The sequence below is a fragment of the Mustelus asterias genome, chromosome 18, assembly GCF_964213995.1.
Source record: "Mustelus asterias chromosome 18, sMusAst1.hap1.1, whole genome shotgun sequence".
NCBI classification, from domain to species: domain Eukaryota; kingdom Metazoa; phylum Chordata; class Chondrichthyes; order Carcharhiniformes; family Triakidae; genus Mustelus; species Mustelus asterias.
The window spans coordinates 58,714,412-58,741,701 of record NC_135818.1 but is presented as its reverse complement, the minus strand read 5'-3'; the positions used below and the strand labels follow the sequence as shown (position 1 = coordinate 58,741,701).

The 27,290-nt window shown below is 40.9% G+C and overlaps 1 protein-coding gene across 7 annotated transcripts in view; it reads left to right on the top strand.

Moving 5' to 3' along the window:
* The window catches only part of rcor1 (REST corepressor 1), a 132,238-nt gene that overhangs the window by 46,598 nt on the left and 58,350 nt on the right, over positions 1–27,290 (top strand). For all 7 annotated transcript variants that reach the window (XM_078234081.1, XM_078234079.1, XM_078234080.1 and 4 more), the window contains exon 2: positions 2,758–2,838. In XM_078234081.1, coding sequence (XP_078090207.1) covers positions 2,758–2,838 — 81 coding nt within the window. The remainder of the gene's footprint in view (positions 1–2,757; positions 2,839–27,290) is intronic.

The following is a 27,290-nucleotide window of genomic DNA, read 5'->3' as shown; positions in this document are numbered from 1 at the left end:
GAAATCTGATCTGGTCTATTTGTGACTCCAGACCCACAGCAATGTGGTTGACTCTTAGATGCCTTCTGCAGTAGCCAAGCAAGCCACTCCGTTCAAGGACAACGAAGGATAGGCAATAAATGCTGGCCCTGCCAGCAACAATCACATCCCCTGAATGAATATAAAGAAAGAAAATTAACTGGATTACCACACTAAAAGAGTAGGTCGGAGACTGGGATTTTTGGTGAATAATTCACCACCTGATTCCCAAAGTATAAGGCACAAGGATAATGGAATCCTCTACACTTGTCTGGCCGAATGCAGTTCCACCAACATTCAAGAAGCTTGACACCATCAGGGACAAAGCAGTCCACCTGGTCAGCATCACATTCTCCAATTTAAACATTCACATCCACCGCATAGTGGCAGTAGTGTTTTTTTTTTCATTCGTGGGACATGGGCATATCGCTGGTTGGCCATACCTAGTTTCTCTTTGGAGGGACGGCAGTTGAGAGTCCACCACATTGTCGTGGCTCTAGTCACATGTAGGCCAGACCAGGTACGGATGGCAGTTTTCCTTCCCTTAAGGACATTACCAGATGGGTTTTTCCAACAATCGACAATGGTTTCATGGTCATCAGTAGGTTCTTAATTTCAGATATTTGTTATTGAATTCAAATTCTGCCATTTGTCATGGTGGGATTCAAAACTAGGTCCCCAGAACATTATCTGAGTTTCTAGATTAATAGTCTAGTGATATCACTAGGCCATTGCCTCCCCTGTCATCTGCACGATGTAGTAGCAACTCCTTCGACAGCACCTTCCATTGCCTCATGTCTACCATCTAGGAAAGCATGGGCAGCGGACACATGGAAACACCACCACCTGCATGTTCTCCTCCAAGCCATGCACAATCCATACTTGAAACTAAATTGCCATTCCTTCACTGTCACCAGATCAACATCCTAGAACTCCCTTCCTAACAACACCGTGGGTCTATTTACACTACACGGACTGCAACAGCTCAAAATATCTCTTCACTATCTTCTTGAGGACAAATAGACAGGCAATGCCTACATCCTGTGAACAAATAAGAATGGGGCATGGGCTACAATACCATTTTTGGGGAATGTGACTTGGACTAGCATCTTCTGGATGTGTAATTCGAACGCCATTGTGTTTCTGCGCTTTTTTAAACATCAGATTAATCTGGATAGGAACTTGCTGTAATGCTGCTGGTTTTGGTGAGAACCAACTGAATCTGTTGCTGTTTGATGTAAACCATCACAATAATTAGTGCCAATAGTCTGACCATAAGCTGAGTTTCAGCCATTTCAGCAGGAGTGCAAACTATTCAGTAACTTTTGTTTTAAAAAAAAAAGTAAGATGGATTTTAAAAGGCAGTAGATAAGGAGAATTATTTGGTCTGAGTTGCACAATAATACTTATTTCTTTTGGGGTTTTACTGTTCCTTTTTGTTGGTCAGCAAAAAGGATGCTTCAACTTTAATAAAATATATTTGTCCTGATCATCAATTCCAGGTGTAAAAATTGTAGGACATTCTTTGTGATGCAACAGTGTGATTTAATACTATTTATAAAAAATGTGCTAAAGCTTGCGTTTGGCTTGTGCAAAATTAGTTGTACAATGGAAATTTTACTGATTCCTTTGAAACTCAATACACATTGTCAAATGTGATTTGAAGGAAAACGATCATGTTTTGACATTGAAGCAATATATGTTTGGACATAATTCATTCTTTATTCAACTGTCTAGGGAATATTCTTCAAAACCATATTTATATTTCTGTGCCAAGGAGCTCATTTGAAATCCTTTTTATGTTGCGGGGGTTAACAATGATCAGTATAACTTCAAAAAAATAATTTTTTTGGGCTGCATGCATGCAGCTTTGGGTTAAATCAGAGCACAAACCTCCAATGCATTTTGCATTATTGTGAATTGGTCAATATGGTAATTAGCTGCATTGTAAGTGAGGATTTTTCCATTGCTTATAATCTGCTTTATTTCAACACATTTTCAATGTTGTTCTTCCAAATGTAGAAAATATAGATCCCAGCACACTTTTGAACCTTTCCACTTTTGTGTGCAATTATTCAAAGTTGACATGCTTTTAAAGGTTCAGGTTCACAATATTAATTATGGCACTGATGTTTGCAAAAATAACATGGTATTTTAACATTCAGTGACTTGTGCAAAGATTGTGCTTTTCTCATGGATCTAATGCTTGTGCACAATATAATTATTGCTTTTGTTGCTAAATTGTACTAAATGTCAACCTAGTCAAACTTGAAATATGCAGATACATGTGTATTCATGCTAAGTTAGAAATGGGACAGTTAATCAGTTTATCTCAGCAACCTTGAAACAACTTTTGCATGGGGAAAGGGAGAACAAGGGTGGAAGGGAGAAAAAATGAATCTAAGGTCTATGGACTGTTTAAGATTGTACATGGCGCTTGATGCGTTGAAATGACAAAGGAAAACATCTGGTCTTGCCATTGTTTCCTAAACATCTCCCTATCTTTTTCCCCACCTACCCAACACCTCCCCTCCCTTTCTCCTCTCTCTTCCACCCTTCCCCCCCCCCTCCATTTCCCCCCATATTCCCCCCCCCCCACCATGCATGCACACACCCCAACTTGTGTGTAGTTTTAATGTAATAGCTACCTTTTAAATTGGCATTTTAAAATACCAGAGCTTAAAACGTGTAGTGCATATAAACTATATTTTAATAATTGTTTTTATCCTCCCCACACAGAGGTTGCAGAGCATTGTCAGGAAAGGGAGAATCTTGGAATGCTGGTCTGGTCACCTAATCAGAATATATCTGAGTCGAAATGTAAGTTTATACTTCATTTTACATTTTAAATATTACATTTATATTCATAGCCTTATTTTCTTTTTAGAAATTGTTTAGAAAATGTAAGTTTCAATGAAAATTTTTGCCAGTTTTCTAAGAAGTGGTTTCTAATGAATATTAAATTTACACCTCTAATTGCTCGTAAGTATATTTGGAAGAATCCAATGGAAACATGACTTCAAGGTATTCCAAGGTGAAACCGTATGGATTTTATCCTATAACATCTGGCAGAACAGGCGAGGGGTGTGGCTTGGGAGAGAAAGATAGCCAATGTGTCATTATATACTTTGTGTCTGCATGTCCCCCTTTTTGCACAAATATATATGTAAAAATGAGTTTTTGACCGAGTTTGTACATGGAATCTTTTGTTTCATTTTTTTTCAACAGGAATAAGCCAGATTAATTTGAACAGAGCAACATTAGCATTTTTGTATCTACCCTTGCGGTCCTTTTGTTCTTGTAATTAATTTACATAATATTGGCCTGAAGTTTGTGGCCAGTTGAAGCAACAGTATTTAACACTGACCTCAGACAGCTTCCCTAAAGTGTCAACGTTCCTGTTTGTGATATGATCTAGAATCTGGCGTCATCTATAGGGATCTGTGCTGCCCTGGATCAGCCAATTAGAGTAAAGAATTCTCATAGATCACAAACTGAGTAGTAAAAAGCACAGGTTGTAGTTAATTTTCTAATCATTTTATAGAAGACATAATAATTGGGACATGCACAAGATTATAAGTAGAAGATGAAACATCAAAATGTTTTTAAAAAGTTTACTTTAATTAAGAAATTGTAAAAAAAAAAGTTGTTCTGATGGAATGATATTCCACATTGTAAAGTTTAGTTTTTCAAAGCCAGAGAAGTTGTTCAGTGATTATGGCTTAGTTGTTTGAAAGCTTCTTAATACGGCTTGATATTTTCAATGTTTTTTGCAGCAAGAATAGTGTGTAAAAAGTTGAAGGTTACATCAAATCACTGATTCTGCGAAGATTGTATTTGCAAAGATTGCAACAGTGAATCCTGTGGAGAAGGAGTAGTATCACTGATGGCAACTTTTGGATTTCTGTACTTAACTGGAGGCAACAGAAGTTGCTGTTAGTTTTGCACAGTAATGATAGTATGCATTGACAGTTCAATTGTCCTTACAACCACAAATTCCAAGCCAATAATTGTGCTAATTTTGAGAGATGAAGTTGCAGTAATATCCTGATTTCTCCTTGTCATTGATGAATTTCAATGGTCTGAGAATTACAGACTACCCTGAAAGATGTGGGAGTCTGTATTTACAATGTCTCTAGCCTGTTGATTGGGCCATTATTAGCACTGGCAATCTCACTCTGGTGCACAATTTCCCTAAGATTTTTCTGAAAAAGCTTGCAAGTTTGTTTTTCAAAATTGAGAATTCAGGGACATTTATGAGCATATTAGTTGATGTAATAATTATTCTTCTAAGCCACGCCTTCAGGGTCTACCAGAACAGTAAAAATTTAAGTGTATAATGCAAATGTATCTGTTGTTTTAAGGGGTCATTCTGAATATCTAAAGAATAGTGAGGATTTTGTTAATGAACAAATTAATCATAATTTACTGTGAAGGATACTTGCAAGCTATGGCCTTGTGTTATTCATAACTTTAATACAGAACTGTTATGATGATCAAGCCAATATTATAACTAATATTACTTGAAGCTGGTCTGACACAGTGCTTTTGACTTGTCAAATATTACCACTGGATTACAGTGTGAGATTTTATGACCTCACTACGTCTGCTAGAGCAAGTGTGTCCAACATGGGTAAAAGATGATGTATGAAGGGGACAGATATACAGGTGCAAAGTGAACTATTTCAGCTTTACATTTCTTGTGATTAAATTAGTTGTTGATGAATTTGAGGACCGTAGCTAATTGTAATTGGCAGCTATAAAATTAGTGTGTTAAATGGAGCAGCAAAACAAAATTGTAAAATAAATATCTGGGAAACAAGTTGACATTACATCATTCTCTGAACTGTTGTTGAATTTTCTTTCAGTCAGTCGGTTAAGTGATATGCACTGAAATCCATTACCATTTTAATCTTGAAATTATTCAATTGAGAAATCTACACGTGTAAAGTTTGTTTGTCCAATATGAATTGCGCATTATTTCTCACCACTGAGATACAGCTAACTTGCCTAAATCCAGAGAGCTGGATGCATTGCAGTAACTCAAATGCTCCTTCAAAAGCTCCTTCCAAACCTGTACCTTCTGTCACTTGGAAGGATGCGAACAGCAGACCCATGGGAAAACCAGCACTCTCCAGTTCCCCTTCCAAGGTCAACCAGTGCATTAATAAGCCAATCTGGTTGGTTAACCATCAACAGCTCAGGTTGATGACTAGTTGAATTTTTGCAAATTCCATTGACATATGTATCATAATGGAGCCACCACTCCAGATAGGATATTGTAGGTATTATAAATACCTATAATATAAAGAAGTTATATTTTGTCACCTATAACTGTTGCTTGGTCTTTCAGCTAGTTTTTTTGCTACATTGATGAGTTGAGACATCACCATGAATTTCACTAGATTGTAATAACAGTTCAGATTTCAGTAATATTAACCATGAACCAATATCTCAAAGTATTTTGCAAAATGACAGAAAATGCAAAACCTGGTTAAAGGGTTCTGTGGAACTATCTTTTTATTTATAGCATTACGATTCTATCTCTTCACCGCCTTTGTATAGAATTTAAGAGTTGAAAATCCAGTCAACTGAAAGGTTTAATTCTAATTCTTTGTTACTACTTTGAAATAAGGGTGATTCATTAGAATTTTTAAGTGAGCTTCTGAGCAAAACTATGTTAGTACATGTTTTCTGATACAAATTGCAAGCAAAGGCAACAAAAACTGAGAATATATTAAAACCTTCTGGTTAATTTGCTTCTCTGATTTCAGGTTTCAGGTTCATGGATATCATTCAGAATGAACCAGTAAAAATGGCTGCATGATGCTGACAAATGAACTAATGGCCATACAGCTGGCAGTGCTAATACTTATTTGCTGATATTTTCAGAGTGCGCAGGTTATTCTTAGTTATTTTGCCATCGTCACAGATTTGCTTGAAGTCACGATCAGTATTCTAGATTAGTTTTGATATACAGACTTATGGTATCTATTTCTGTCACAATGCTATCTCTTAGTAACATGATATAATCTCCTCCATGAAGTATGTCAGTAAATAAAATCATTAGTATGAATGTTAAAAGGAAATTGATCCAAAATGATTTCCGTAACTACCTAGGCTACGCCACTGAGTTGAAGGCACCATCAGCTTTGGTTAATATGCAAAAGGAGAGTTAATGTTGATCTACTTTGTATCTGTGTGATGCTAACATCAAATACATAATTCTGCAAAGAACAAAAATTAATACTTTTTATCCTAAAACGCAACATGCACTTTACTAGTTGCACTTAATCTTACATTTTATGAGATTATTGTTTGCTTCAAAGTCTCCTATATCATATATTCCCCAGTCCAGGCATCACTCCATAATCAAAATGGAGAATGAAAAGACTCTGACTTCATTTGTTGTACATAGAATTATGTAGATTGTATAGCACGGAAACAGGCCATTTAGCCTACGTGGTCCATGTCAGTGTTTATGTATCTCACAATCCTCCTTGCACATCTCTTCACCTAACTCTATCAATATAACCTTCCATTCCTTTCTTCCTCCTATGTTTATCTTGCTTTCCTTTAATGCACCAATGCTATTGGCCTCAACTACTTTGTGGTACGAGTCCCACATAACCATTCACTGGGTCAAGAATTTCCTTACTAATTCTCTATTAGATTTATTGATCTCCTTTATATCTATGATCCCAATTTTCTACTTTCCATACATTTTCTACCCCAAGAAACATTTTCATAATCTTATAGATCTCTATCCAGCCACCCTTCTCAGAAAAAATCCCAAGCTTGTTCAGTCATTTCTCTTGGGTGCAACCTCAGTTTTGATCATATTCGTGTAAAGCTATTCACACTTTTTAGTGCTGTTTTATTCTTTTATAATATGGAGATCATTCTGCAAATGTATTTTTTCAAAAATTGTCGTCATCTGTCTCAATATTGACTGTACATGCCACCATAAATTTTGAATTGTTATCTCTATGCTTAGTTTGGGGCATTTCTGGATGAAACAATTGCACAAGTTTGAATCCTACTTTGCATTTACCAAGATACTGTGATGTCAGTTGAGTATTTGTCATTTGAAAAGAGCTTATCATTTGCACAAATATTGCAAAAGATTGGTTGTAAGGTAATTCCATGCATGATTCCGTTTCGAAGGTTAATTGAAAAATAACAATTTGAGGTAAATTTCACAGTTCGCAGTCTAATTTTGTGTCTGTTTATCTGATCGGAGTTCTGCTACAAACCAAATTGCATTGCTTACTGAACCAATTATGTTGGTGTTGGTCAAATATTTTCACCTAATATGCACTTAGCAGTTCAATTGCCAGGCCATGGGGATGTGGCAGATTTCAAAGCTGAATCACAATTTGGTAGCATTTGAGTTATTTGATGAACTTCGATGTTAATGAATATTTTCTGCTAAAACGAAGTATTATATGAAAGCATGAGTGTTTTGAGGAGCCCCTTTCAGAGAAATATCTACTGTTGATTCCTGATATTTGTACAGCACCTGCGCCCCTGTGTCTCTCCACCTCTCTCCTCGCTTTCATCCTTTAAGATGCTCATCAAAATCTACCTCTTGACCAATCTTTTGGTTATCTGGCATAATACCTCCTTGTGTTGCTTCGTATCAGATTTTATTGTATAATGCTCCTGTAAAGCACCTTGGAACATTTTATTATATTAGTTTGATATTGCTTTATCAATACTAGTGAACATTCCAATCTCATGGTTTGTCATAGAGGATAAAGTGAACTTTTCCTTTCTGTTGTCTTCATTTTCCTGCTCTTTTCTTCAAACTGTTGATTATTGTTTTTCTTTTTCACTTCTCATTCCTATTCTCGTTCCTGTTTTCTTTGAGGAATAGATAATAGTTGGTATTTGAGAGAATTATTTTATTGTTAGGAAGAGATCTGTCCAGTGCAGCAGGCTGATAAATTGTGAATTTCTTTTGAGGGACAACAAAGATGAGAGGGAAGAGGGGCGACAGTAGAAGATGCGAGACAACAGGATGGTGAGGGGTAAACGGAACAAGTATTTGTGGTGGGAACAGGGGCTAAGAACATTAAATTTCCCCCATGTAGGTCTGATGTTCAAAACTTTGCAGTTAAGCAATTGCAAGGGGTGAGGGTGGATATGATGGTGAAAGAGTACAACAGAATTGAAATTACCAAAGTTATGGAGAAGTCTTTTTGGTGATTAAATCCTATTGGAGAATGAAATAAGTTGATATTTTATTTTGCTAATTTTTAACATGTTCTAGGTTGGGGAATAAGCCTGGTAATTGCCTGGGAGGTACACAATGGTGGGTGAAACTGGACGATTTGCCCCAAAATGTCACTGAAGGCTGAATAGAAGGTATCAATATTTATTAAAAGTAATACAAGGAGCAATGATTTTCATTTTTAAAAAATCCTATGTATGAAAAAATTACAGGCAGTTTTGGCTGAGGAACCAGAATTGAACTTGCTGGCTGCCCCCGATTTGAGGATGGCGTCAACTCGGGGTCACGGGTTTCTGCCATGAGTCTTCATGTGCAATTTTTGACTGCAGATCTTTGGAAATATGGGGCAGGATGGTTTGTAATCCAGAATCAGGATTTTCTTTTTCATTCCTTCTCTGCTGCTGCTCTGCCTCATTATTAAAATGTTGTGACTGAAAGCATGATGCAGCTTGATGGACAAGTTGCTTCATCCTAAATGATTAGTAGCAAGCTCCTCCTAGTCAATCATGCCTACACTGCCACACTTCAAGGAGAGCTTCAAAGTGTCTCTGAAGCATTTTCTTTGTCCTTCCTTAGAACGATAGCCATTTGGGAATGAAAACAGGAGTGGATGAAGGAGATTATCTCGTATCCAGCCCATTGAAGTTGATTTTGCAGTTTTGCCTGAATTCTTGCGGAGCTGGTTTCAGGAAGGACATTCATTTGTTTGATGGTCCTCCCAACAAATCTGGAGGATGTGGCAGCGGCATTGGTGGAATTTCTCCAGCATTGTGCGTGCCACTGATGCACAGTCTCTTACTGCAGCACAGGATATGATGACAACAACTGCTCTGCATGTCAACAAAATTCCAATGTGCAGAGATCTTTATTATCAAACACTCACTGCTGCAGTTTGTAGACGGCTGAACTGGCTCAGCTGAAGGCTTGTTCATGGGATATGGATGTCGCTGGTTCGGCCAGTATTTGTTGCCCATCCCCAGTTGCCCATGAGAAGGTAGTGGTGATCCATCGTCTTAAATCTCTGTAGTTCATATGGTGTCGATACACCCATACTGTTATTAGGAATGGAGTTCCAGGACTTTGGCCAGTGACCGTGAAAGAACAGTGATATAGCTGAAAGTCAAGATGGTATATGGCTTGGAGGAAAACATGCCAGTGGTAGTGTTATTATGCATTTGCTGCCCTTGTCCTTCTAAATGGTAGAGTTCATTGATTTGGAAGATGCTGTCAAAGAAGCCTTAGTGAGTTGCTGCAATGCATCTTGTAGATGATATACACTCAGTGGTGGAAGGAGGGAGTGAATTTTTAAGATGATGGATGGGTTGCCAATCAGGTGTCCTCGCACAGTTGACTTTTGCCCTGTAGATGGTTGGCAAGCTATGGGGAGTCAGGAGATGAGTTACTTGTTGCAGAATTCCCAGCCTCTGACCTGTCTTGCAGCCATATTACTTGCCACTTATCAGCCTGAATATTGTCCAGGTCTTGCTGCATATGGACACATACTCCTTCAGGATTTGAGGAGTTGTGAATGGTGCTGAACGTTGTATAATTGTCTTCTGAACATTCCCACTTTTGACCGAAAGAAAGGGAGGTCATTCATGAAGCAGCTGAAGATGGTTGGGCCTAAGACACTACCTTAAGGAACTCCTACAGTGATGTGCCAGAACTAAAATGATTAATCTGATGTTGGATCTCCTAATTAATGGTGGCCTTTTGAGAGAGGTGGCTGGCAAGGTATTTGAACTGCTTAACTTATTCCAAGGTCTTCTCTTCACATATATGAGAAGTGGAATATTTGGCTGACCAGGTGTGGGTTAATAAGAGTTTTTTTTTGGCAACATTAAATGGAAGGCCAAGTTTCTTGTGAAGAATTAGAGATCAAGAGTATCTAGTCAAATTGGCAATGACACTGGTTATCCCCAAACTGTAGATCACGTATATCTATGGTCATTTGTTTAATTTTGGCATAGAGGCAACTGAGAGTTTTCCATCTGGACAGTACTTAATACTGACATCAGGAGGGCAGTTGATCTTTGAAGTGAATAGCCATCCAGTTGTTTGTAATAGTACGGGGCTATTATACAGCCTTGTTGCGTCCCAGATTTTTGCAAGTGTCTATTTCGGATCTCCCATTCAAGATGGTTGCAATCGTATCAGCATGAAGCAATTACAGGATTGTGATGAAGTTTCTTGAACATCCAAATCTTTGGAGCATAATCCTGACACCCTTACAATTTACTGAGTCAAATGCTTTGATCAAGTAAATGAATGCAATGAAGTGTTCTTGATGCTGTTCTTGGCACTTTCCTTGCATTTCTTTGGCAACAAAGACCATGTCAAAGGTTCCTCTGGAAGGTCTAAAGCCACATGGTGTCTCTGGAAGAATTGCCTCAGCTATGTAAAGTAGGCGATTCAGGAGGACACGTGTCGGGATTTTCCAGCTGTGGACAAGAGGGAAATATCCCAATAGTTTCTACACCATGATTTATCTTCCTTCTTGCAGACAGTTACAGTAGTTGCATTCCTGAAGAGGGGGTGGGGAGAATTTGTTTTCTTCCTAAATCCGTGAGATGAGTGCATGGAGCCCTGATGTGAGCAAAGATCTGGCAACTTTGTGACACAGTAAGAAGTCTCACAACACCAGGTTAAAGTCCAACAGATTTATTTGGTAGCAAAAGCCACTTGTGACATGCCATCAGGGCTGCAGGCTCTTTTTAAATCCATTTTGATTGTTTGTTGCACCTCTCCCATCAATGGTGATTCACCAGTGGATTCTACAAGGTTCTGGGGGATAGCCTGGAGAGTATCAGCTGCCACTGTGACTAATAGCACAAAAGTGTGATTAATTCAAATTGTGACAAATAGAACAGCAACAACTTGCACTTCTATAGCTTTTTTTAACCTGATAAATGTCCCACGGTGCTTCACTAGAGTATTATGAAACCGAAATGGGTCAGATGACCAAAACCTTGGTTAAAGAGAGAGGTTTTAAGGACTGTATTAAAGAAAATTAAGGTAGAATGACAAAATAATGTTACCTAGATTGTAGATGTTTCTGGAAGGTTTTATACTACATAAGTGTAAATACTGCAGATAAAATAAGCATAATACACAGGAATTTTATAGAATCCCTATTGTGCAGAAGGAGGCCATTTGGCCCATCGGGCCTACCCTGACAACAATCCCACCCAGGTCCCATCCCTGTAATCCCACGCATTTACCCTGCTAGTCCCCCTTACACTAAGGGGCAATTTAGCATGGCCAACCCACCTAACCACATCTTTGGAGTGTGGTAGGAAACCGGAGCACCTGGAGGAAACTCGCACAGACACGGGGAAAATGTGCAAACCCCACACACCTGAGGCTGGAATCGAACCTGCATCCCTGGCGCTGTGAGGCAGCAGTGCTAACCACTATGCCGCAGCAATTTCATTGCTGAAAACGCATCTGGAGTTATCAAGATGGCTGCAATATTATCTATAGGCATAAATGGTGTTTCTGGTGCATTTAAACAACACATGAGCTAATTGTACCAACCTAACTTAAATCTACTAACTTGGCTGACAGACTGGGAATTGAAACTATGATTTCTAGTCTATGGCTTAGTAGTGCAATAAATAGTGCCCTTACTGTCTGGAACAGGAGCCATTTTGTACTAACAAGATCATAAAATGGTTACAGCACAGTAGGGGGCCATTTGGCCCATTGTATCCATGCCAGCTGTCTGCAAGAGCAACTCACCTACTCTCACTCCCCTGCCTTTTCCCTCTGGCCCTGTACAATTTTTCTTTGCAAGTAATTGTCTAGTTCTCTTTGAAAGCCATGGTTGAATCAGTTGCATTTTTAGGCAGTTCAGATCCTAGCCACATGCTGTGTTTTTTTTGCCAATCATCTTAAATTGGTGCCCTCCACCAGTGGAAGCAGTTTCTCCCTATATGCTGTGACCGGCCCCTTATAATTTTGAACCCCTCTATCAAATCTCCCCTTAATTTTCTCTCCTCCAGAGAAAATAGCCTCCGCTTTTCCAATCAATCCCTGAAATGGATTCCAAGGCTAAGGAGCTTTCTTCTTGTGAATCTTACTGCATTCTCTCTAATGTTTTCACATCCTTCATCAATGTGGTGCCCAGAATTGGACAAAGTACCCTAATGGAGGTCAAACTAGTGTTTTTACGCAAGTTTATTGTATCTTCCTTGCTTTTGTGCTCTATGCCCCTATTTGTAAAGTCTGTGATTCTGCCTGCTTTCTCCATCTGCCCTGCCACTTGCAGTGATTTGTGCATGTATATCCCCAGGTCCCTGTATTTCTGCACCCCATTTAGAATTGTACTATTTATATTGCCAATTGTTCTTTTACCAAAATGAATCACTGCACACTTCTCTGCTTTAAATTTCGTCTTTCATTTAGCTGTCCATCTCATAGTTTGCCTTGTGTTCTCTTGAATTCTGTCATTATCCTTATAGTTAACAAGACCTCAAAATTTTTCATCATCCACAGATTTTGAATGTGCCCTCTGTATACCCAAGTCTAGATCATTAATGTATATCCAGAAAAGAAGGATTCCTAACAACTGACCCCAGAGAACCCCACTGTATACTTCTTGGAGTCCAAAACGCCCCAACCATTCACCACTAACCTGTTTCCTGTCACTCGGCCAATTTCGTATCCATGCTGCTTTTTATTTCATAGATTCTGACATTCAGAACTTTATCAAATGCTTTTTGGAAGGCCATGCAAATCACAACAACTACTCTACCCGAATCAACCCTCTCTCTTATATCATCAAAAGACTCAAGGAAGTTAGTTAAACATGATATATTCTTAACAAATTTGTGCTGGCTTTCTTTAATTCACATTTGCCCAAGTGACCAATTTCCTGAGTTATCGTTTCTAAAAACTTTCCTACCATCGATGTTAAACTGGCTGCCAAAAGGTAATGGAATAAATGGCTAATTAAACCTTTTCTTCTGTCGAGTTCATTAAAGAATAATTATTAACCTTGAATTATCAGCCAAAATTCTGGGCTTGAGTCTTGAAGCGGGCATAAATGCATGACCTATTGACTCAAGCAAGAGTGCCACCACAGAGCCGTGGTTGACCATTGAATGCATGAATAAAATTCTGTGGCATCACTGGTTCCCTTTTCTTCCTGTTAAGTCACTTTTTGTTCATTCTTGATCATTTTGTATTTACTGGAAGGTTTCTTTTTCTATTTCCAGCATTTAGAAGTATTTTTAAATGAATGTTTAGCAGAAATAACTATGTCTTGGGTATTTTAATTGAACACTTCATACATTGTAACATGCTGTGATTTTATTCAGTATAGTTAGTTAATTTCAACAGGTTTGGAACTGACCATGTGGTTCCGATAAGCCCCAAGTATTTGAGATAGGGGAGGGGTGAAGAGGAGCAATTTAGTTCATATCAGAAGTACACTCAATTATTGCACAGGGTATGTCTTCTGTGGGTCTTTACTGGTACAATATTTATGCCATAGTAACTTGAAAGCCATACTAAATATATCCTATATTCACAAGCCCTGTATGGTTATATTGTATTTTCTTATCACTATTATATATTAATCAATTTCCAGAACCACATCCACTTTATCAGCATTATTTTCAACTGGGGATTTTTGAGAACTCACCTTTCAAGTCAAAATTTAGTAGGATGTGGTAAACCAACCTAAATCAAACTGAACAAAATGCAGCAACGTTTGCCTGTACTGACATCTCTATTATTGAATGTATAATGAATTGTCAAAAGAACAAAATGCTAAACATTTTCATAGTGCTTTATAAAGTATTGAAATAAAATGTTATGCTGGTAGTAATATGTCTTATCATTTCAGCTGTGTTGTTTATGAAAGTGATCTGTCTATGGATGACCTGAAAGATAACTACCACCTTTTGGAAAACAAATCTGCAATATATTCATGTACACAGGATTTGTGTACATGACTTGGTTAAGTTTAGTGACTACAGCACCGATTTTAAACTAGGACCCTGTAACTAGCAAAAGAAGGCATCTAACGCAAAGCTTTCATGCACTGTCAGCATCTGAAACATTGTAGAGAGTGTTAAATGCTTCTTAGTGTTTAACCTTTTTTGTAATTGTAATATTGAGCAGGACTTATGCAATGAAGAGCAATCTTGCTTACTTCACATCACATTTTTAGGTTTTTTTTAAATCCATCTCAAATTTTAGATCATTCTTGCAGGTGAACCCAACTCTCCTGCATTTTGGGTGACTTTAATAGCCTTGATATCTATCAGGGCTTTTAGTAATTCACCCAGGATGACAAACACAACAATTATATTAGGTGCAAAATGATCTTGTCGTTCCTGGAAATTCTAATTGTTTCTTCAATTGTAGTACAGGGTCACATCAGACTTTGCTGTCAGCTTTCAAGCATTGAGCAAATTAATTGAAAACAAGATGACAATTTATTACTTAAAAATAGATCGTGCGTGCATGGTTGCATACATATTTTTAAAAAGTAATATAATTTTAATATAAAAATATCTCTAAATTCCTTATGGCTTACTAGAGCTCCACTCAGCAATTCTGCTTTGTTATTTATGTTTAATGAACATTTCTTGCTGCTGGAATTCCCTTTGGTTAGCTGTCGAGGCTTGTTTGTTGAGAATTGGAATAACTGACTTACATTTGACAATTTGGGCTAGTCATGATGTGGAGATGCCGGCGTTGGACTGGGGTAAATACAGTAAGAGTTTTAACAACACCAGGTTAAAGTCCAACAGGTTTATTTGGTAGCAAATGCCATTAGCTTTTGGAGCACTGCTCCTTCGTCAGATGGAGTGGATATCTGCTCTCAAACAGGGCATACGGAGACACAAAATCAAGTTACAGAATACTGATTAGAATGCGAATCTCTACAGCTAACCAGGTCTTAAAGATACAGACAATGTGAGTGGAGGGAGCATTAAGCACAGGTTAAAGAGATGTGTATTGTCTCCAGACAGGACAGCCAGTGAGATTCTGCAAGTCCAGGAGGCAAGCTGGGGGGGTTACTGATAGTGTGACATGAACCCAAGATCCCGGTTTAGGCCGTTGACAGCCTAAACCGGGATCTTGGGTTCATGTCACACTATCAGTAACCCCCACAGCTTGCCTCCTGGACTTGCAGAATCTCACTGGCTGTCCTGTCTGGAGACAATACACATCTCTTTAACCTGTGCTTAATGCTCCCTCCACTCACATTGTCTGTATCTTTAAGACCTGGTTGGCTGTAGAGATTCGCATTCTAATCAGTATTCTGTAACTTGATTTTGTGTCTCTGTATGCCCTGTTTGAGAGCAGATATCCACTCCATCTGACGAAGGAGCAGCACTCCGAAAGCTTAATGGCATTTGCTACCAAATAAACCTGTTGGACGTTAACCTGGTGTTGTTAAAACACTTACTGAATTTGGGCTAGGACAGTGAAAGCTGGCAAATAAATTCTATCTCAAAATTAAAAGGGCAGTTGCAATACCAGAAACACAACTGTTTTATTTATGTTGTGCTGTATCTTCCACACAGCATCAGCTAATTAGGAAATTGTGTCGAGTACACAAAAATGTAATCTTGATGTTGATGTTGGAAGGTATGTGGCCTGTAACTCCCACTTCTATAAGACTCTGAAAAAAGCTAAAGGCTTTTTTGCTTTTCGGACCTCCTACCATAAATCATAGAGACCTGGAATATGCATCTTTAAAAGAATTGGCTGATTTAGAATTGAGCATTTTCTGTTTTTAAATCCAGTTTGCCCAGTTTTCAACTTCTATTAAGTGCCCAGTTTTTGACAGCAGTTGACATCAGCTAATGAATTCTTTGACGTATACAGCGCAGCCCTTTCAGAACAAACATACAAAAGAAAGAGTAATACTGATTTGTGTAGTTTTGAATGATAATTCCATACATTTTCAATTCATGAAGCCAAAGCTCACTTGAAAGTCATAATCTTTTTGCAAAAAATATTTAATGCAAAAATTGCAAATATTAGTCATTGAATTCTGTGCCGCATTTTGTACAATAAAAACTTTGTCGATGTTAGTCCAGACATGCTCAGCTGTGGAAGTGTTTACTTGTTTTGATGCAGGCATTATATTGTATGGGTTAATGCTGGTCAGCATAGTATATGTAGTCTGTTTAGCCAAAACAGGAACATAGGACTTAGGAGCAGGGGTAGGCCGTTCAGCCCTTCAAGCTTGCTCCATCATTCAATAAGATTGATTTTGTTGTGATCCAAACTGCACTATGCTGTCTGTCCCCCATAATGTGGAGATGCCGGCGTTGGACTGGGGTAAACACAGTAAGAAGTTTAACAACACCAGGTTAAAGTCCAACAGGTTTATTTGGTAGCAAAAGCCACACAAGCTTTCGAGGCTCTGAGCCCCTTCTTCAGGTGAGTGGGAATTCTGTTCACAAACAGAACTTATAAGACACAGACTCAATTTACATGAATAATGGTTGGAATGCGAATACTTACAACTAATCCAGTCTTTAAGAAACAAAACAATGTGAGTGGAGAGAGCATCAAGACAGGCTAAAAAGATGTGTATTGTCTCCAGACAAGACAGCCAGTGAAACTCTGCAGGTCCACGCAACTGTGGGAGTTACAAATAGTGTGACATAAATTCTGATTCTAGGATCGCATGATAAAGACTCAGGAGGAAAAAAGCAGAAATATTTATGTGAAATAGTGTGACATAAACCCAATATCCCGGTTGAGGCCGTCCTTGTGTGTGCGGAACCTGGCTATCAGTTTCTGCTCCGCGACTCTGCGCTGTCGTGTGTCGCGAAGGCCGCCTTGGAGAACGCTTACCCGAATATCAGAGGCCGAATGCCCGTGACCGCTGAAGTGCTCCCCAACAGGAAGAGAACAGTCTTGCCTGGTGATTGTCGAGCGGTGTTCATTCATCCGTTGTCGCAGCGTCTGCATAGTTTCCCCAATGTACCATGCCTCGGGACATCCTTTCTTGCAGCGTATCAGGTAGACAACGTTGGCCGAGTTGCAAGAGTATGTACCGTGTACCTGGTGGATGGTGTTCTCACGTGAGATGATGGCATCTGTGTCGATGATCCGGCACGTCTTGCAGAGGTTGCTGTGGCAGGGTTGTGTGGTGTCTTGGTCACTGTTCTCCTGAAGGCTGGGTAGTTGAACCAGGAGCGCTCCTCGTCACAATGGATGTCTCAGCACTCTACACCAGCATCCCCCATGACGATGGCATTGCTGCAACGGCCTCAGTGCTCAGCGCCAACAACTGCCAGTTTCCAGATGCAATTTTACATCTCATCCGCTTCATCCTGGACCACAATATCTTCACCTTCAACAACCAGTTCTTCATCCAGACACACGGAACAGCCATGGGGACCAAATTTGCACCTCAATATGCCAACATCTTCATGCACAGGTTCGAACAAGACTTCTTCACCGCACGGGACCTTCAACCGATGCTATACACTAGATACATCGATGACATTTTCTTCCTTTGGACTCATGGTGAACAATCACTGAAACAACTCTATGATGACATCAACAAGTTCCATCCCACCATCAGGCTCACCATAGACTACTCTCCGGAATCGGTTGCATTCTTGGACACGCGCATCTCCATTAAGGACGGTCACCTCAGCACCTCACTGTACCGCAAGCCCACGGATAACCTCACGATGCTCCACTTCTCCAGCTTCCACCCTAAACACGTTAAAGAAGCCATCCCCTACGGACAAGCCCTCCGTATACACAGGATCTGCTCGGATGAGGAGGATCGCAACAGACACCTCCAGACGCTGAAAGATGCCCTCATAAGAACAGGATATGGCGCTAGACTCATTGATCAACAGTTCCAACGCGCCACAGCGAAAAACCGCACCGACCTCCTCAGAAGACAAACACGGGACACAGTGGACAGAGTACCCTTCGTTGTCCAGTACTTCCCCGGAGCGGAGAAGCTACGGCATCTCCTCCGGAGCCTTCAACATGTCATTGATGAAGACGAACATCTCGCCAAGGCCATCCCCACACCCCCACTTCTTGCCTTCAAACAACCGCACAACCTCAAACAGACCATTGTCCGCAGCAAACTACCCAGCCTTCAGGAGAACAGTGACCAAGACACCACACAACCCTGCCACAGCAACCTCTGCAAGACGTGCCGGATCATCGACACAGATGCCATCATCTCACGTGAGAACACCATCCACCAGGTACACGGTACATACTCTTGCAACTCGGCCAACGTTGTCTACCTGATACGCTGCAAGAAAGGATGTCCCGAGGCATGGTACATTGGGGAAACTATGCAGACGCTGCGACAACGGATGAATGAACACCGCTCGACAATCACCAGGCAAGACTGTTCTCTTCCTGTTGGGGAGCACTTCAGCGGTCACGGGCATTCGGCCTCTGATATTCGGGTAAGCGTTCTCCAAGGCGGCCTTCGCGACACACGACAGCGCAGAGTCGCGGAGCAGAAACTGATAGCCAGGTTCCGCACACACAAGGACGGCCTCAACCGGGATATTGGGTTTATGTCACACTATTTCACATAAATATTTCTGCTTTTTTCCTCCTGAGTCTTTATCATGCGATCCTAGAATCAGAATTTATGTCACACTATTTGTAACTCCCACAGTTGCGTGGACCTGCAGAGTTTCACTGGCTGTCTTGTCTGGAGACAATACACATCTTTTTAGCCTGTCTTGATGCTCTCTCCACTCACATTGTTTTGTTTCTTAAAGACTGGATTAGTTGTAAGTATTCGCATTCCAACCATTATTCATGTAAATTGAGTCTGTGTCTTATAAGTTCTGTTTGTGAACAGAATTCCCACTCACCTGAAGAAGGGGCTCAGAGCCTCGAAAGCTTGTGTGGCTTTTGCTACCAAATAAACCTGTTGGACTTTAACCTGGTGTTGTTAAACTTCTTACTGTGTCCCCCATAACCCATGACTCACTTATTTAGCAAAAATCTATCTAACACTGCCTTGAATAAATTGTGACCTTGCTTTCCTGGGACATACTGTCAGTGTAGCCCTCTAGCAATAAAAACAGTAAGAGTGTGTGCAAGGAAGCTAAAGTACAGACCAGAATTCTGAACCCATTATAGGCAATATGGTCCAGACAGAGAGTAATAAGAGGCCAGAAAATTTTCATGCCACGTTCCTGTTTGATTTCTGGTCACTTAAACCTTGTTCACATTCAATACGTAAGAATTAAATTTTTATCGGAGGGATTCACATCAAGGCTGTCTTCCCAAATTTAGACAAGTATGTTTTCTCAGGAAGAGAAAAACTGCATTTATATCACATTTTTCACACCTGTAGGAGATGCCAGTTGCAGCCTGCTAAGTACTTAAAGTGTAGAGAAAGGTGGTGATTAATTGACAGGCAATAGTAGAATTTCATAAACAAGATGATCCGAGATGATTGTGGAAAAATGTTGGTTAGGATTCTTGAGCACTCCAACTGCAGCTGTTTGAATAATGCTGTGGTATCTTTTGTGCCACCTTGAGAAGTGAGATGAGGCATTGGTTTAATGCCTCATTCAACAGGATCAAGGAATCGCCAATCTTTTCATGTGACGGACCGTGTTTCAATTTTTTTCTCACTCATGCAGCTGATGAGCAAATTTCAGAAAGATAAGGCAACACTCCTCCACCTTTCCCACTCTGTCTGTCTCCTTTCTCATTCTTCCATTCACTCTTTCACCTTCCCTCCCACTCTTACTGCTTTCCTACTCGCTCTCTTCACTCTCCCACTCACTTTTTCCTTTCCCATTATCCAGCAGGCGCCAAAAAAATACTTGTGACCTCCAAAAATTGCTACAGCACCATTACACTCAATTTGTCACATTTTGTGTTCAAAGTCAATTTATTTTTGAGCTGATTTTCTTCCCCCACATTGTTACAAAGTAAAAAATGCACAACCCTTACTCGTACCTAACTGATTATCCAGTGCATACTCTAGAGCGGGGTTGGCAACCTTTCAGGAGTGGCATGTCATTTATAAAGTCTCTATATATAATTAAAAATTAACTAATTTAAAATACTTAAGATACTTTATTTAAAATTTAATTTACCATTTGAGATCCCTACCCTTTTCCATGCTGAGTTTTCCGATGTATTTGGATACGTTAAGCTGCACCACCAAACTTCTGAATGATCACTTGTTAACTGATTCTGAGGGGTTCAGAGGACTGACCTTCATGTGTGAAAACCTGTTCACACAGGTATGAGAGTCCAAATGCTAAAAGCATTGCAAATGCAATTTTCTTCAAACAGTTAAATCGCTCTGGCAGAGATGTTCAGGTCAGAATAGAGGACTCTCTAAAGGATCTCCAACTCTTCAGTCTCCTCTTTGCTGTAATGTTTAAGAGATATTCCTGCAGACATCGACAGTTGGTTTACAGGGAAGCTCTTCAACCTCCAGACTATGTGCATCCACCAAAGTCAGAGGCAATAGTCTATGAACTTCTGTATACATCCATTTGAGCAGGATGTTACTGTCTAGTATCTAAGTACCAGTTGCACCTTTCAGGGTAGATGGGACCTCAAATTAACATCTCATTCAGGAGATGGCATGTCTGCTGATGCAACACTGAGGGAATGCTGCACAGAAGTATCAGTCTAGATCAATGGTCCCCAATCTTTTATATGTCATAGCACACCTTTATACTATTAAAATATTGTTAGGGTGCCAGATCAGAAACTCCAAGGTTTATTGTGAAGCCAGACTAGACCCCAACAATTAATTTTTGGCATAAATGAGGAAAGGATGCTTTGCCTCAGGAGTAATTCCACTGACAAATTAGGGATCTTTTTATCAAAACAAACTTTATTCATTACACAATTTATGTAAAACTCTTAAAATGAAACAGATTAACTGTTGAGCCATCTTTAAACATGAAAATAAACTTTTAACTTCTAACTCATCCCTATGCAGTTCAATTTGAGTAATATTTCACTTATAGACTCAAACCCCTCTTTAGGTATAGTTAGCAAAACACCGATATCTGTATGGACTTGGGTAACATCCCTGGAGCTTTCTCTCCAGAAGCTTTCTGAGAGCCTCCAGGCTTCTGTCTTTATTTAACCAGCTGCAGTTAGCAACTCTCTTCTTAAAATGAAATTGAAACTGCTTTTCTACTGCAAGCCCTAACTCCCATTTCTGGTATCATTATATGACTCTGTCCCTGTATATCTAACTCATCTTATTACTTTAATCAAAAAACACTCCATTAAACCTTCTGCTAAATAAACACTTGCATGGCTAAAATGAGTAATTATCCTGCTTTCCAGCAGCTACTGTATTCCCACCAGACAAACCAACTGCTTATAACAAAACACTGCATCTTAAAACAGTCCCTCTTGAAATATGTTAAAAGCACAGTATCATTACAGTATTTTGAGGCATACTTGCTATTTTCTCTGTCCTCTTCCATGAACTTTGTTTTTAACTTTTCCTTGTCCTTTCACCCTTTTTGAGTTTGTTTTTTGTGCAGTCACACATGACCTTTGTCTTCAGCTCCAAGTCCCATTGGTCATTGTGCATTGGCCTGACCAGCATAAAACATTTAAAGCACACGTGCAGATCTTTCCTGGCTGGCAAATGCACGGAAGGCCCAAATTTTGTTGGGTCTTGGACATGCCAACCACAGAGCTGAAGATGAAGTTTTGTTTTAGTTTAATTACATGAATTTTGAATTTTTTTTTGTGGCACACTGAGGGTGTCTTGCCATGTCACGCTGCTTAGGAACCACTGGTCTAGATTGTGTTTCAGTTTGGAGTGGGATTTCAACCTGTAATCTTCTGAATTGTAGCCAGCCCACATCCAGCTCCTCAGAAGTGTTGTGCTATTGCTCTTTGGTGCTTCGTTGTGTGGACGCTGCCCTTTGCTTCGAAACAGGTCGATTTTATCTTTCAGCAGCTAAACTTGCTTAAAACATCTCAATTTATATGCACATGGTGCTGCAATACTTCTGTTCCTATTGGTCTCAAAATCCTTGAAGTGTTTTTAAATTTTGCAACTGAAGAAGGTGGCAGAGGCAGGATCATTGAATATTTTAACGCAAATGGAGATGGATTCTTAAGCAAGGAAATTGAAGGCTATCGGGTAGATGGTCGAAACATGATCAGCATTAACTTACTGAATACTGGAGAAGACTCGAGGAGCTGAATGGCCTACCCCCCTCATTTCATTTTGTTTGTATTGCAGGGCTTGTATTCTGCAGCAGCATAAGAAAGCCAAACACATGAACAAAAGTTCCCACCGGCAGGTGTTGCTGATACCAGGATGTTGCTGGGAAAATTGCATCAATGCAAAATTGGATATTCCAGCATAGTCATGTGTGCAAAACCTGCCACCATAGCTTACATCTGCTCAGAAAAGTCATATTTGACTATCCAAAATTGAAAGTACTGTTTCAGGATAATTCAACTTGAGCTCAGCAGGGAACAGGAAGGAAAGCTTCCTTTTTTCTAATTTTGATATAAGGAAATAGTGCTATGAAATCTTTCACATCCACCTGAGATGGCAGGCGGGGCCTTAGTTTAATTCCTTAACCGATAAAAGATACCTCTGACGGTGCAACACTTGCTGAGTGCTGCTCTGGAATGTCAGCCTTGATTTTTATGCTGAAGCCTTAAGGCAGTGGTGAGGGTTCTATCAACTGAGCCAAGGCTAAGGAATGGTAAATGCATACATAGCCATGCCTTATTCCAGTTTAATTTTAGGAAGACTGAAACCACTGTTTATGGCCTCTGACATCCAATACAGAAAGAAGTCTCTCCACACCAGGTTAAAGTCCAACAGGTTTATTTGGTAGCATAAGCTTTCAAAGTGCTGCTCCTTCATCAGGTGACTGGGAGCTGTGTTCACAAACTGGGCATATAAAGACACAACTCAATTTACAAGATAACTGTTGGAATGCGAGTCTTTAAAGTAATCAAGTCTTAAAGGTACAGACAATGCGAGTGGAGAGAGGGTTAAGCACAGGTTAAAGAGATGTGTATTGTCTCCAGCCAGGACAGTTAGTGAGATTTTGCAAGCCCAGGCAAGTCGTGGGGGTTACAGATAGTGTGACATGAACCCAAGATCCTGGCTGAGGGTGTCCTCATGTGTGCGGAACTTGGCTATCAGTTTCTGCTCAGCGATTCTGTGTTGTGAAGACTGCCTGAAGATCAGAGGCTGAATGCCCATGACTGCTGAAGTGTTCCCCAACAGGAAGAGAACACTCCTGCCTGGTGATTGTCGAGCAGTGTTCATTCATCCATTGTCATAGCGTCTGCATGGCCTCCCCAATGTACCATGCCTCGGGACATCCTTTCCTGCAGCATATCGGGTAGAAAACGTTGGCAGTGTTGCAAGTGTATGTACCGTGTACCTGGTGGCTGGTGTTCTCACGTGAGATGATGGCATCCGTGTCGATGATCTGGCAAGTCTTGCGGAGGTTGCTGTGGCAGGGTTGTGTGGTGTCGTGGTCACTGTTCTCCTGAAGGCTGGGTAGTTTGCTGCGGACAATGGTCTGTTTTGAGGTTGTGCGATTGTTTGAAGGCAAGAATCATAGAATCATAGAAACCCGACAGTACAGAAAGAGGCCATTCGGCCCATCGGGTCTGCACCGACCACAATCCCACCCAGGCCCTACCCCCATATCCCCGCACATTTTACCCACTAATCCCTCTAACCTACGCATCTCAGGACACTAAGGGGCAAATTTAGCATGGCCAATCAACCTAACCTGCACATCTTTGGACTGTGGGAGGAAACCGGAGCACCCGGAGGAAACCCACGTAGACACGAGGAGAATGTGCAAACTCCACACAGACAGTGACCCAAGCTGGGAATCGAACCCAGGTCCCTGGAGCTGTGAAGCAACAGTGCTAACCACTGCTACCGTGCCGCCCAAGAAGTGGGGGGTGTGGAGATGGCCTTGGCGAGATGCTCGTCTTCATCGATGACATGTTGAAGACTCTGGAGAAGATGTCGTTGCTTCTCCACTCCGGGGAAGTACTGGATGACGAAGGGTACTCTGTCCACCGTGTCCCGTGTTTGTCTTCTGAGGAGGTCGGTGCGGTTTTTCGCTGTGGCGCATCAGAACTGTCGATGAGTCGAGTGCTATATCCTGTTCTTATGAGGGCATCTTTCAGCGTCTGGAGGTGTCAGTTGCGATCCTCCTCATCTGAGCAGATCCTGTGTATACGAAGGATTTGTCCGTAGGGGATGGCTTCTTTAACGTGTTTATGGTGGAAGCTGGAGAAGTGGAGCATCGTGAGGTCATCCATGGGCTTGCGGTACAATGAAGTGCTGAGGTGACCTGTCCTTGATGGAGATGCGTGTGTCCAAGAATGCAACCGATTCTGGAAAGTAGTCCATGGTGAGTCTGATGGTGGGATGGAACTTGTTGATGTCATCCTATAGTTGTTTCAGTGATTGTTCACCATGAGTCCAAAGGAAGAAAATGTCTTCGATGTAGCTACTGTATAGCATCGGTTGATGGTCCTGTGCGGCGAAGAGGTCTTGTTCGAACCTGTACATAAAGATGTTGGCATATTGAGGTGCGAATTTGGTCCCCATGGCTGTTCCGTGTGTTTGGATGAAGAACTGGTTATTGAAGGTGAAGACGTTGTGGTCCAGGATGAAGCGGATGAGTTGTAAAATTGCATCTGGAGATTGGCAGTTGTCGGCGTTGAGTACTGAGGCAGTTGCAGCAATGCCATTGTCGTGGGGGATGCTGGTGTAGAGTGTCGAGATATCCATCGTGATGAGGAGTGCTCCCTGGTTCAACTGCTCCATGTGTGCTGAGTTTCTGTAGGAAGTCCGTAGTGTCGCGACAAAAGCTCGGGGTTCTTTGTACAGTGGGTTTCAGGATGCCCTTGATGTATGCGGAGAGGTTCTCGCACAGGGTCCCATTGCCTGATACGATGGGGCGGCCGGGTGTGTTGGCCTTGTGTATTTTTGGGAGGCAGTAGAGAAGGGGAGTACGTGGGATGAGAGCACGGAGGGTGCTCTGAAGGTCTGGGTCAAAGGTCTTGATCATCTGAGTTGACGGGTGTGTTCTTTGGTCTGATCTGCGGGTAACTGTCTGTAGTGTTCCTCGTTGTTCAGTTGCTGGTCCACTTCTTTGCAGTAATCCGTTCTGTTCAGTATGACGATGGCCCCTCCTTTGTCTGCTGGTTTGATGACAATGTTGCGGTTGGTCTTGAGAGCGCGGATGGTGTTGCGTTGTGCTTGGGTGACGTTCGGGGCTGTCTTGAGTGCGGCTGATGAATCTGGCATTGATGCACCTCCTGACGGCTTGGGCATACATGTCGAGTCGAGGGCAGTGGCCTTCCGGAAGAGTCCAATTCGACTCTTTCCTCTTCAGTTGCTGCACCGTGGATCTCTGTCGGAGAATACAGAATAAGGAGTCTAACAACACCCCCAGGTTAAAGTCCAACAGGTTTATTTGGTAGCAAACGCCACTAGCTTTTGGAGCATTGCTCCTTCGTCAGATGGAGTGGAAATCTGCCTGGAGAATACAGAACCATGGCATCTTGCTTGGCCCTTGCTTTCTTTCCCTCCCTCACTTAACCCCCACCCCTGCACACATTAAATTTGCAGTAGTCTTTAACTTTCTGCAGTCTTGCCTAAACTTACTACTTTGGGCATTATTTGATAACTGACCATGTAGCTTGTCAATTATGGTCAGTATTCATGTTTGCTTTGTCAGTCACAAGTGTTTGAATGTACGTGATTATATGTACAATGTTATATATTTGAATATGTGGTTATATCCTAAGATGTCGCTGTGTTACCAGTAGAGGGTGCACAGTGCTTTGGCTACAAATCGACTGGAAGATTGGAGCACAAATTGAAATAAATATATAAAATTATTATTTATTCAACAAAAGCTCCATTCTGGTGCTCAATTAATCCACAACGATTTTTGAATTACTCTATCGAAGGTTTTCATCTCGAGGACAGATGATATGCAATGTTTACATTTTCTCATTGATTCATTTTTTGATTTGATTGATTATTGTCACATACAAAGGGAACAAAGAGCAGCGCAGGAACAGGCCCTTCAGCCCTTCAAACCTGCACCGATCACATTGTCCTATCTAGACCAACCGCCTGTATCCCTCTATTCCCCATCTGTTCATGTGTCTATGAAGATAAGTCGTAAATGTCGCTAACGTGTCTGCCTCAACCATCTCACTTGGCAGTGCATTCCAGGCCACCACCACCCTCTGTTTAAAAAAAAACAACATACCTCCCCCGCACATCTCTACTGAACCTTCCCCCCCCCCCCCACCTTGAACTTGTGCCCCCTTGTAATTGTCATTTCTGCCCTGGGAAAAAGCTTCCAACTTTTCACTATCTATGCCCCTCATAATTTTATAAATTTCTATCAGGTTGCCCCTCAGCCTCTGTCTTTCCACTTTATTCAATCTCTACTCATAGCCAATACCCTCTATAACAGGGAACGTCCTGGTAAACCTTTTCTGTATTCTCTCCAAAGCCTCCACATCCTTCTGGTAGTGTGGTGACCAGAATTGGACACCGTATTCCACATGTGGCCTAATCAACGTTTTATACACCTAACATAATTTGCCAACATTTATACTCTATGCCCCGTCCGATGAAGGCAAGCATGCCATTTGTTATCTTCACTACCTTTTCCACCTGTGCTGCCTCTTTTTAGGATCTGTGGACCTGTACTCCATGCTCCATGTATCCATGCTCCTGATTGTTCTGCCATTTATTTTATAGTTTCCACCTGAGTTGGATCAACCAAAATGCATCACCCTGCATTTTTCTGGATTAAATTCCATCTACCATTTCTCCGCCCAATTCTCCAGCCTATCAATATCTTGCTGTATTTTCTGACAATCTTCATCACTATCCACACCTCCAGCAATCTCAGTATCATTCGTAAACACTCTAATCAGACTAGCTACATTTTCTTCCAAGTCGTTAGCAGAGATCCCAGCACTGATCCCTGCAGATCACCATTAGTTACAGACCTCCATTCAAAGAAAACACCCT